Source organism: Carcharodon carcharias, chromosome 16 (assembly GCF_017639515.1).
Source record: "Carcharodon carcharias isolate sCarCar2 chromosome 16, sCarCar2.pri, whole genome shotgun sequence".
NCBI classification, from domain to species: domain Eukaryota; kingdom Metazoa; phylum Chordata; class Chondrichthyes; order Lamniformes; family Lamnidae; genus Carcharodon; species Carcharodon carcharias.
The window spans coordinates 122,644,862-122,657,941 of NC_054482.1; the positions used below are offsets into that span (position 1 = coordinate 122,644,862).

General features: G+C 44.7%; 1 protein-coding gene across 1 annotated transcript in view; it reads left to right on the top strand.

The window, feature by feature from the left end:
- LOC121289173 (calcium-binding mitochondrial carrier protein SCaMC-1-A-like) overlaps nt 1-13,080 on the top strand; it is a 92,513-nt gene that overhangs the window by 42,823 nt on the left and 36,610 nt on the right. The window contains exon 4 of the mRNA XM_041208344.1: nt 12,709-12,820. Coding sequence (XP_041064278.1) covers nt 12,709-12,820 — 112 coding nt within the window. The remainder of the gene's footprint in view (nt 1-12,708; nt 12,821-13,080) is intronic.

The window sequence follows — 13,080 nt, forward strand, 5'->3', positions numbered from 1 at the left end:
TAGTTTTAGGCTAAGGGGTGGTAGATTTAAATCAGAGATGAGGAGGAATTACTTTTCTCAAAGGGTCGTGAATCTGTGGAATTCACTACCTCAGAGTGCAGTGGATGCCGGGACGCTGAATAAATTTAAGGAGGAGTTAGACAGATTTTTAATTAGTAACGGGTTGAAAGGTTATGGGGAGAGGGCGGGAAATTGGAGTTGAGGCCAAAATGAGATCAGCCATGATCGTATTGAATGGAGGGGCAGGCTCGAGGGGCTGAATTGCCTACTCCTGCTCCTAGTTCTTATGTTCTTACTCTAATTCTTATGTAGAGAATCCCAAAGATTCACAACCCTCTGAGTGAAGAAATTTCTCCTCATCTTGGTCCTAAGTGGCTTCCCCCTTATTTTGAAATTATGTCCCCTGGTGTTAGACTCCCCAACCAGGGGAAACATCTTACCTGCATCTGCCCTGTCTATTCCTTTAAGTATTTTGTAAGTTTCAATGAGATCACCTCATTCTTCGAAACTCTAGAGAATACAGGCCCAGTTTCCCTAATCTCTCTTCATAAGACAGTCCCGCCATCCCTGGAACAAGTCTGCTGAACCTTTGTTACACTCTCCCCATGGCAATATTATCCTTTCTGAGGTAAGGAGACCAAAACTGCACACACTACTCCAGGTGTGGTCTAACTAAGGTTCTATACAATTGAAGCAAGACTTCACCACTCCTGTACTCAAATCCTCTTTCGATAAAGACTAACATTCCATTAGCTTCCTAATTGCTTGCTGCACCTGAATGTTAGCTTTCAGTGACTTATGGACAAGGACACCCAGGTCCCTTTGTACATCTACACTTCCTAATCTCTTACCATTTAGGAAATTCACTGCACACCTGTTCCTCCTACCAAAGTGGATAACCTCACATTTTTCCACATTATATTCCATCTGCCATGTTCCTGCCCACTCACTAAGTCTGTCCAAATCCTCCTGTAGCCGCTTTACATCTTTCTCACAACACACATTCCCACCTAGTTTTGTATCATCCACAAACTTGGATGTCCCCACATCCAAATCATTGATATATATTGTGAACAGCTGGGGCCCAAGTACTGATCCTTGTGGTACCCCACTAGATCCAGCCTGTCAATGCGAGAATGACCCGTTTATTCCTACTCTCTGTTTTCTGCCTGTTAGCTAATCCGTAATCCATGCCTGTATATTGTCTCCTATCCCATATGCTTTTATTTTGCTAATCAGCCTCCTGTGGGGGAACCTTATCAAAAGCTTCTGAAAATCCAAGTATACTACACTCATCGACTCTCCTTTACCAATGTTTCTAGTAACATGCTCAAAAAACTCCAAGTTAATCAAACATGATTTCCCAGAATCATAGAATCACAGAATTGTTATGGTACAGAAGGGGGCCATTTAACCCAGCGTGTCTGCACCGGCTCTCTGAGCATTTTAACTTAGTGCCAATCTCCTGCCTTTTCCCCATAACCCCACATATTGTTTCTATTTAAATCATCATCCAATGACCACTTAAATGTCTCAATTGAACCAGCCTACACCACACTTCCACGCAATACATTCCAAACCCTAACTACTTGCTGTGTGAAAATGTTCTTTCTCACAGCTGCAATAAGCTTCAAGGGAGTAAGGCAAGGCTGGGTGGCCTCTACTTTAATGCCAGGAGAATTACAGGTAAAACAGATGAGTTAAGGGTGAGGATTGACATGTGGAATTGTGATATAGTAGCCATCACTGAGACGTGGTTGAGGGTGGGGCAGGATTGGCAGCTCAACATTCAGGGATATAGAATCTTCAAGCGAGACAGGGGAGGGGTAACAGAGGAGGAGGCATTGCATTATTAGTTAAGGAGTCAGTTACTGCAGTAAGGAGATATGATTTCTTGGAGGGGGCATCAAATGAAGCTTTGTGGGTAGAGCTTAGGAATAGAAAAGTGGCAACCACATTATTAGGTGTTTATTATAGACCCTCAAATAGTCAGCGGGAAATTGAGGAGCAAATATGTGCACAATTTGTGGAGGTGTGTAAAAACAATAGGGTAATTATATTAGGTGATTTCAACTTTCCCAACATTAATTGGGATAGACATAATGTTAAGGGCTTGGATGGAGTGGATTTCTTGAAATGTGTACAGGAGAACTCTTTAGGTCAATATGTAGAGGGTCCAACAAGGGACAGTGCATTGCTGGACCTAATTCTGGGGAATGAAGCCAGACAGGTGGCTGAGGTGGTGGTGGGGGAGCATTTTAGTGATAGTGACCACAACATGGTACAGTTTAAGTTTGTTATGGACAAAGAAATAGACAAGTTGCAAAAAAAATGTTTTGGATTGGGGGAGAGCGGAATTTAGTAAAATAAGGCAGGATCTGGCCAAGGTAGACTGGGAACAGCTACTTATGGGGAAATCTACAAAAGAGCAATAGGGGGCATTCAAAAAGGAAACGGGGTGGGTACAGCCTCAACATGTTCCCTCTAGGGTGATAGGAAGGAGTAACAAGCCCAGAGAACCATGGATGACCAGAGATATTCAAGATACGATGAGAAGGAAAAGAGAGGCTTTTAGCAGGTACAAGGGAAGCAAATCAGCGGAGGCATTAGTGGAGTACAGAAAGTGCAGGGTGGAGCTTAAGAAAGGAATTAGGAGAGCAAAGAGGGGATATGAGAAAGTTCTGGCTGGTAAAAGTAGGGAAAATCCCAAGATATCCTATAAGTATATCAATGGGAAGAGGATAACCAGGGAAAGAGTAGGGCCCATTAGGGACCAAGGGGGCAATCTATGGTTGGAGCCAGAGGACATCGTGAGAGTGTTGAATAAATACTTCACATCCATCTTCACCCAAGAGAATAAGGATGAAAGTGTTGGACTTGGGGAGAGAGACAGCAAGGTTCTTAAGCAAATTGATAGAGGGAGTGACAAGGTATTGGAGGTGTTGGCAGGCTTAAAAGTGGACAAATCTCCAGGTCTGAATGATTTGTGTCCCAGACTGCTGAGGGAGGCAAGGGAGGAGATCGCAGGGGCTCTGACCCAAATTTATAATTCCTTTCTGGCCACGGGGGAGGTGCCAGAGGACTGGAGAACAGCTAATGTGGTTCCACTATTTAAGAAAGGTTGTAGAGATAAGCCATGGAACTACAGGCCAGTGAGTCTCACGTCAAAGGTAGGGAAACAATTGGAGAAAGTTCTGAAGGAGAGTATCTATCTCCACTTGGATACACAAGGTTTGATCAGGGATAGTCAGCATGGCTTTGTCAGAGGGAGGTCATGCCTAACAAATTTGATTGAATGTTTCGAGGAGGTGACCAGGTGTGTAGATGAGGGTCGTGCAGTTGATGTAGTTTATATGGATTTCAGCAAAGACTTTGACAAGGTCCCATATGGGAGACTTATAAAGAAGGCAAAGGCACATAGGATAGGGTCATAAGGACTCGAAACGTCAACTCTTTTCTTCTCCACCAATGCTGCCAGACCTGCTGAGTTTTTCCAGGTAATTCTGTTTTTGTTTGGGATACAGGGTAATTTGATAAGGTGGATTCAAAATTGGCTTAGTTGTAGAAGGCAGAGGGTGAAGATAGAGGATGCTTTAGTGACTGGAAGCCAGTGTCCAGTGGCGTACCATAGGGATCTGTGCTGGGTCCCCTATTATTTGTCATTTATATAAACAACATAGATGACTATGTGGGGGGTAGGATTAGTAAGTTTGTGGATGATACAAAGATTGGCTGGGTGGTTAACATTGAGGTTGAGTGTCTTGGGCTACAGGAAGATATAGAGGATGGTCAAATGGGCAGATAAGTGGCAGATGGAATTTAACCCTGAAAAGTGTGTGGTGATACACTTTGGAAGGAGTAATTCGACAAGGAAGTATTCAATGAAAGACATGGCACTAGGAAGTTCTGAGGAACAAAGGGACCTTGGCGTGTGTTTCCATAGATCTCTGAAGGCGGAGGGGCATGTTAGTGGGGTAGTGAAAAAGGCATATGGGACACTTGCCTTTATCAATTGAGGCATAGATTACAAAAGTAGGGAGGTCATGTTGGAGTTGTATAGAACCTTGGTGAGGCCACAGCTGGAGTACTGTGTGCAGTTCTGGTCGCCACATTATAGGAAGGATGTGATTGCACTGGAGGAGGTGCAGAGGAGATTCACCAGGATGTTGCCTGGGATGAAACATTTAAGTTATGAAGAGAGGTTGGATAGACTTGGGTTGTTTTCGTTGGAGCAGAGAAGATTGAGGAGCAACCTGATCGAGGTGTACAAGATTATGAGGGGCATGGACAGGGTGGATCGGGAGCAGCTGTACCCCTTACTTGAAGGGCCAGTCACAAGGGGGCATAAGTTCAAGGTGAGGGGCAGGAGCTTTAGGGGGGATGTGAGGAAAACTTTTTTACCCAGAGGGTGGTGACAGTCTGGAATGCGCTGCCTGGGAGGGTGGTGGAGACGGGTTGCCTCACATCCTTTAAAAAGTACCTGGATGAGCACTTGGCACGTCACAACATTCAAGGTTATGGGCCAAGTGCTGGTAAATGAGATTAGGTAGGTAGGTCAGGTGTTTCACACATGTCAGTGCAGACTCGATGGGCCAAAGGGCCTCCTCTGCACTGTGATTCTGTGATCTGTGCCCTTACATTTGCTTCCTTTACAAAACTTTAAAACTGTGCCCTCTGGTTCTTGATCCGTTTATGAGCTGGAACAGTTTCTCCTTATCCACTCTGTCCAGACCCCTCATGATTTTGAAAACTTCTGTTAAGTCTCCTCTTGGACTTCTCCCCTCCAAGGAAAAAACAGTCCCAACTTCTCCAATCTTTCCTTGTAACTGAAGTGTCTCATCTCTGGAATCATTGTCGTAAACCTCTTCTGCGCTCTCTCCAATACATCTACATCCTTCCTATAATGTGGCACCTAGAACTCTTGCACAATACTCCAGCTGAGGTTTCACTAGTCTCTTAAATAAATCCATCATAATCTCCCTGCTCTTGTACTCTATTCCTATTTGCAAATCCTTGCTGACTGTGCCCAATCAGATCATGATTATCCCTGTATCTATTTATCACATCCTTTATAACAGATTCTAGCATTTTCCCTATTACTGATGTGGGGCTAACCTCTGTAGTTCCCAGTTTTCTCTCTCCCTCCCTTCTTAAATAGTGGGCTGGCATTTGCTACCTTCCAATCTTCAGGAACCATTCCAGAATCTATAGAATTTTGGAAAATGATCACCAATGCATCCACTATCTCTATAGAAACCGCTGTTAACACTCTGGGATGCAGAATATCAGGTCCCAGGGACTGATCAACTTTCAGTCCCATTAATTTCTCCAATACAATCTTCTTACTTATACTAATTTCCTTCAACTCCTCATTCTCCCTAGTCCATTGGATCTCTAAATCTGGAAGGTTTCCTGTTTCTTCCTCAGTGAAAACAGACACAAAGTAATCATTTACCTTCTCTGTCATTTCTCTGTTCCCCATTATAAATTCCCCTGACTCTGCCTGTAATGGACCCACATTTGTCTTGGTCAAACACTTCCTTTTCGCATACCTATGGAAGCTTTTACAGTCCATTTTTATGCTTTTTGTTAGATTGCATTCATATTCCATTCTCCCTTTCTTTACCAGTTCCTTGGTCTTCCTTTGCTGTATTCTAAAACCCTCCCAATCCTCAGGTTTACGACTACTTCCAGCAACTTTATAAGTCTTTTCTTTTAATCTTAAACAATTTTCAACTTCCTTTGTCAGGTTGACTGACTTATTTTGGGCTTTCGCACCTTGAAGGAATGTATAGGTGCTGTAAGCTATGTAATAATTCTTTGAAGACTATCCATTGCCTATGTACAGTCATACCTTTTATTGTATTTTCCCAATCCACCTCAGCCAATTTGTTCCTCATGCCTTCATAATTTCCTTTATTCAACTTTAACACTTTTGCTTCAGAGTGAACTACCTCACTTTCAAACAGAATGTAAAATTCTATCATATTGTGGTCACTCATCCCTAAAGGTCCTTTTACAACAAGATTATTAATTAGCCCTTTTTCATTATATAATACTAGATCTAAAATCACCTCTCCTCTTGTTGGCTCCTCAACACACTGCTCTAGAAAACTATCCCTATCACACTCCAGAAACTCGTCTTCCTCAGCATTAGTGCTCAGTTGGTTTACCCAGTCTATATGCAGATTGAAGTCACCCATGATTACTGTATTGCCCATGCTACATGCTTCTCTCATCTCCTGATTAATACCATCCCCCACATTACCATTACTATTTGGTGGCCTATAAATAACTCCAACCAATGTCTGCTGCCCTTTGCTGTTTCTTAGCTCCATCCAACCAGATTCCACACTTTGTTCTTCCGATCTGATATCCTCCTTTACTAATGCACTGTTCCCATCCCTTATTATCAATGCAATCCCACCTCCTTTCCCTCCTTGTCTGTCCATCCTAAACGTCGCATAACCTTGAATATTCAGTTCCCAGTCTTGCTCACCGTGCAGCCATGTTTCCGTAATGTCAATTATATCATACCCGTTTATCTCTATTTGTGCCTTGAGATCATCTACCTCATTGTGAATGCTGTACATTCAGGTAGAGTGTCCTTAACTTTGTCTTTTTGACATCATTCCGCATTCAAAGCATACTCAATGCTCTGCCTTGTTTCTCCTGCCTTCTAGTCTCACTACTACTTCCTGTTACCAATGTTATTTACTTCCAAATTGGGCCACCCCTCAGGTTCCCACCCCTCTGCTAAGCTAATTTAAATGCACCCCAACAGCAGTGGCAAATCTCCCTATGAGTATATCAGTCCCAGTCCTGATAAGATGTAATCCATCCAGATTGTACAGGTCCCACCTGCCCCAGAACCCATCCCACTGCCTCAGAAATCTGATGTCCCCCCACCTACAGCAGTTCTCCAGTCACGTATTTAATCGATCTATTCTCCTATTCCTGTGCTCACTAGCATGTGGTACTGGGAGTAATCCTGAGATTATTGCTGTTGAGGTCCTGCTTTTAATTTTCTTCCTAACTCTCTGAAATCTGCTTTCAGGACTTCATCCCTCTTCCTACCTATGTCGTTGGTCCCAATGTGGACCACGACTTCTGGCTGATCCCCCTCCCCCAGAAGAATGTCCTGCAGCCTCTCTGTAACATCCTTGACTCTGGCACCAGGGAGGCAACACACCATCCTGGAGTCACGTTTACTGCCGCAGAAACGCTTGTGTGGTCCCTTCCCTTCTTATTCCTGCCCCCTCTGTACAGCTGAGGTGGTGCCACAGTTTGACTCTGGCTGCACTCCCCTGAGGAACCATCGCCCTCATCAGCATCCAAATGGAAAACCGATTAGCAAGCAGGAGAAACTCAGGGGACTCCTGCACTACCTGCCTGGTTCTCTTAGACTGCCTGGTGGTCACTCATTCTTACTCTGGCTGTAAGCAGCTCACCTCCCTAATCGTGCTATCCGCATAATCCTCTGCCTCGCAGATGCGCCACAGTGACTCCAGCCGCAGCTCAAGTTCCGAAACCCGGAGCTCAACCTTGTGCAGCTGGTGACACTTCCTACAGACGTGTTTGTCAGGTACACATGGTGTGTCCTCGACTTCACACATACCGCAAGATGTACATTCCACTTGGCCAAGCTGCCCTGCCATCCCCTAACTCTAAAAACTATTTATTACACTTAGAGTAAGTAGAATGAGTTGAATAAATTACTACTAACTTAACTTTACAACACTTACGCTAAGTTTATCTTACTTTGGTTTACTTTATTACTTAATTTCACTTTGACTTAATTTAACTTTACTTCTCTATTGTCAGTGTTCCTTACTGAAATCCAAGTGGCTACTTCTTTATAAATGATACATTTTCCTAGTTTCCTAGTTTTAAGCTATTTAAGCACACTCCCTAACAGCAGCTTCTCACCAACCAATAAACTTATAGTTTTCCTGTGATGTCACTCCAGGATTCTTTTTTCAAACTCTGCCCACTACCCGAGTAGAGGTGCCCCTCACAGGTCCGGCTGTCTTCACTCCCAGTAGGTGAGTGACGGCCCCAAACCTCACCCACTATTTATCCGCTGCCTGAGTAGAGGTATGCCCCACAGGACCGCTGTCTCCGCTCCTGGAAAGCATCTATACCCTTTCTTAAATAAGGTGACAAAAACTGTACACAGCACTCCAGATGTGGGCTTCGCTGGCTGGGCCAGCATTTATTGCCCATCCCTAATTGCCCCTTGAGAAGGTGGTGGTGAGCTGCCTTCTTGAACCGCTGCAGTCCATGTGGTGTAGGTACACCTACAGTGCTGTTAGGGAGGGAGTTCCAGGATATTGACCCAGCGACAGTGAAGGAACGGCGATATATTTCCAAGTCAGCATTGTGAATGACTTGGAGGGGAACTTCCAGGTGGTGGTGTTCCCATCTATTTGCTGCTCTTGTCATTCGAGATGGTAGTGATCGTGGGTTTGGAAGGTGCTGTTGAAGAAGACTTGGTGAATTCCTGCAGTGCATCTTGTAGATGGTACACACACTGCTGCCACTGTGCGCCGGTGGTGTAGGTAGTGAATGTTTGTGGATGGGGTGCCAATCAAGCAGGGCTGCTTTGTCCAGGACGGTGTCAACGAGTGTTGTTGGAGCTGCACTCATCTGGGCAAGTGGGGAGTTTCTATCCCACTCCTGACTTGAGTCTTGCAGATGGTGGACAGGCTTTGGGGAGTCAGGAGGTGAGTTACTCTCCACAGGATTCTGAGCCTCTGACCTGCTTTTGCAGCCACAGTATTTATATGGCTAGCCCAGTTCAATTTCTGGTCAATGGTAACCCCAGGATGTTGATAGTGGGGGATTCAGTCATTGGCTCCAGTTTTACTTGGCCTCCTTGATGCCACACTCGGTCAAACGTTACCCTTGTAATCATTTGCTGTACCTGCATACTGACTTTTTGTGATTTATGTACCAGGACACCCAGGTCCCTCTGTACCTCAGAGCTCTGCAATCTCTCTCTATTTAAATAATTTGCTGTTTTTCTCTTCTTCCTACCAAAGTGGACAAGTTCACATTTTCCACATTATACTCCATCAGCTAAATTTTTGCCCACTCAGTTAACCTGTCTATAACCCTTTGCAGGCTCCTCATGTCCTCTTCACAACTTACTTTCCTACCTAACTTTGTGTCTTCACAAAATTTAGCCACCAAATATTTGGTCCCTTATCCAAGTCATTGATATAAGTTGTACATAGTTGAGGCCCCAGCACTGATTCCTCTGGCACTCTGCTTAGCACATCTTGCCAACCTGAAAATGACACATTTATGCCTTCCTGTTCGCTTATGAAAAGGGGGAAGTTTGGAGAAATGCCTTAGTGCAACATGGTGACAGTTAAACAACTCACTGGAGGAGCAGGCTTCACAAATATCCCTACCCTCAATGATGCCCAGCACATCAGTGTAAAAGATAAGGCTGAAGCATTCGCAACAATCTTCAGCTAGAACTGCAAAGTGGATGGTCCATCTCGGCCTCCTCCGGAGGTCCCCAGCATCACAGATGCCAGTCTTCAGCCAATTCGATTCACTCCACGTGATATCAAGAAATGGCTGAAGGCACTGGATACTGGAAAGGCTATGGGCCCTGACAATATTCCGGCAACGGTACTGAAGGCTTGTGTTCCAAAACTTGCCGCGCCCCTAACCAAGCTGTTCCAGTACAGCTACAACACTGGCATCTACCCGGCTATGTGGAAAATTGCCCAGGTATGTCCTGCACATAAAAACCAGGACAAATGCAACCCGGCCAATTACCGCTCCATCAGTCTACTCTTGATCATCAGTAAAGTGATGGAAGGGACCATTAACAATGCTGTCGAGTGGCACTTGCTCAGCAATAACCTGCTCACTGATGCTCAGTTTGGGTTCCACCAAGGCCACTCAGCTCTTGACCTTATTTCAGCCTTGGTTCAAACATGGACAAAAGAGCTGAACTCTAGAGGTGAGGTGAGAGTGACTGCCCTTGACATCAAGGTACCATTTCACCAACTGTGGTATCAAGGAGCCCTGGCAAAACTAGGGTCAAAGGGAATTGGGGGAAAACTCTCCACTGGTTGGAGTCATACCTAGCACAAAGGAAAATGGTTGTGGTTGTTGGAGGTCAATCGTCTCAGCTCCAGGACATCACTGCAGGAGTTCCTCAGGGTAGTGTCCTCGGCCCAACCATCTTCAGCAGCTTCATCAATGACCTTCTTTCCATCATAAGGTCAGAAGTGGGGATGTTCACTGATAATTGTACAATGTTCAGCACCATTCGTGACTCCTCAGATACTGAAGCAGTCCATGCTCAAATGCAGCAAGACCTGGATAATATCAAGTCTTAGGCTGACAAGTGGCAAGTAACATTTGCGCCACACAAATGTCAGGCAATGACCCAGCTTCAACAACTAGAATCCAACCATTGCCCCTTGATGTTCAATGGCATTACCATCATTGAATCCCCAAATATCAACTTTCTCGGGGTTACCATTGATCAGAAACTGAACTGGACTAGCAATATAAATACTATGGCTACTAGAGCAGGTCAGTGGCTAGGAATCCTGCGGCAAGTAACTCACCTCCTGACTCCCCAAAGCCTGTCCACCATCTACAAGACACCAGTCCAGAGCGTGATGGAATATTCTCCACTTGCCTGGATGAGTGCAGCTCCCACAACACTCAAGAAGCTTGACACTGTCCAGGACAAAGCAGCCCACTTGATTGGCACCACATCCACAAACATTCAATCCCTCCACCACCGGCACACAGTAGCAGCAGTGTGTACCATCTACAAGATGCACTGTAGCAACTCACCAAGGCTCCTTAGACAGCACCTTCCAAACCCACAACCTTAACATCTAGAACAACAAGGGCAGCAGATAGATGGGAATGCTGCCCTGGAAGTTCCCCTCCCCCCTTCACTCCCCATCCTGACTTGGAACTATATCACTGTTCTCTCACTATCATTGGGTCAAAATCCTGGAACTCCCTTCCTAACAGCACAGTGGGTGTACCTATACCATAAGGTCTGCAGTGGTTCGGGAAGGCAGCTCATCACCACCTTCTCAAGGGCAATTAGCATTGGGTAATAAATGCTGGCCTAACCAGTGATGCCCACATCCAGTGAACGAATAAAAAAAAGTGACTTGCCATAGTCATGTGACCTCTGTCGTCCTTGAGAGCAAAGCCATTTCATCCATCATTTGGAGCAACAAACAAAGTGAATAATTTCACACTTTCCTCATTATACTCCATCCTTCAACTTGTTGCCCACTTAACTAACCCCTGTCTATACTCTTTATAGCCTGTGTCCTCCTTACAACTTACCTTTCCACATCATCAGCAAACTTAGATACATCACCCAATGTCTCTTTGTCTAAGTCATTAATATGGATTGTAAATAGCTGGAAACCCCCAGCCTGATCCTTGAGGCACTCAACTAGTCACAGCCTACCAACTTGAGAATGCCCATTTATGTCTATTCTTTGCTTCCTGTCCATTAACCAAGCATCTGTCCAATCTAATATATTATTCCAACTCCATGAGTCCTTATCTTGCCCATTAACCTCATGTGTAGCACCTTTTCAAATGCCTTTTGGGAATCAAGGTATATTACGTCTACTGGTTTCCCTTTATCTATCCTACTAGTTTGATCCTCAAAAAACTCCAATAAATTTGTCAAACACGATTTCCCTTTTGTAAAACCCTGTTGAATTTCTCTGATCATACAATGATTTTCCAAGTGCAATGTTAAGACATCCTTAAGTCTGACAAGTGACAAGTAACATTCATGCCACACAAGTGCCAGGCAATGTCCACCTCCAGCAAGAGAAAATCTAACCATTTTCCCTTGATGTTCAATGGCATTACCATCTCTGAAATCCCCACTATCAACATCCCAGGGTTACCATTGACCAGAAACTGAACTGGACTAGCCACATAAATACTGTGGCTACAGGAGCAGGTCAGAGGCTGGGAATCCTGTGGCGAGTAACTCACTTCCTGACTCCCCAAAAGCCTGTACACCATCTATAAGATACAAGCCAGGAGTGTGATGGAATACTCCCCACTTGCCTGGGCTAGTGCAGCTCTAACAGCAGTCAGGAAACTCAGCACCATTCAAGGTAAAGCAGCCTGCTTGATTGACATCCTATCCATCACCTTAAACATTCACTCCCTCTACCACCGACGCTCAGTAGCAGCAGTGAGCAGTGCATCTGTAGATGGTACAGTATTTCACCAAGTTCCTTCGACACACCTTCCAAAGCTGTGACCTCCACGATGTCGAAGGGCAAGGACAGCAGATACATCAGAATGCTACCAAATGCAAGTTCCAATCCAAGCAACACTGCAGCCCAATTTGGAAATATATCATCGTTCCTTTACTGTCGCTGGGTCTAAATCCTGGAACTCACTCTTTAACAGCACTGTGGGTGTACCTGCACTACATGGACTGCAGCGGCTCAAGAAGGCAGCTCACCACCACCTTCTCAAGGGCAACTAGGAATGGACAATAAATGTTGGCCCAGCCAGCGATGGTCACATCCCATCAATGAATAAGTAAAAAAATATTTCTAGAGGTTAATATAACTGGGTTTAGGTAGCACTTTGTTGCTAAGGGTACAGAGGATGGAGAATGTAAGGGACAATTTCACCTCTAACCCATATTGTTTGCTTTCTTTGGTACAGTATGGATGAAGACAGGACGATGACGGTGGACTGGAATGAATGGCGGGATCACTTCCTGTTCAATCCAGCAACAAACATCCAAGAAATCATCCACTTCTGGAAACATTCGACGGTGAGCAGTGGGAGATTGTATTTTATATTTATACAGTGAGTTGTCACTGCTCCAGAGTGCAACATATCAGGAATCACCATCAAATCATTGTGGGTAGCAAACTTGATTCAAACACCCTGTGTACATCTCTTTTAACCCTAACCAGATATCACCAGGGAGAGGTGCAGGTACATAATGGAGAGCTGATACTAATTTGTCCTTTTTCCGCTATAGACGGAATCAGTGTGTCTATCCTGTAAAGTAATTACAGGTAGAAATCT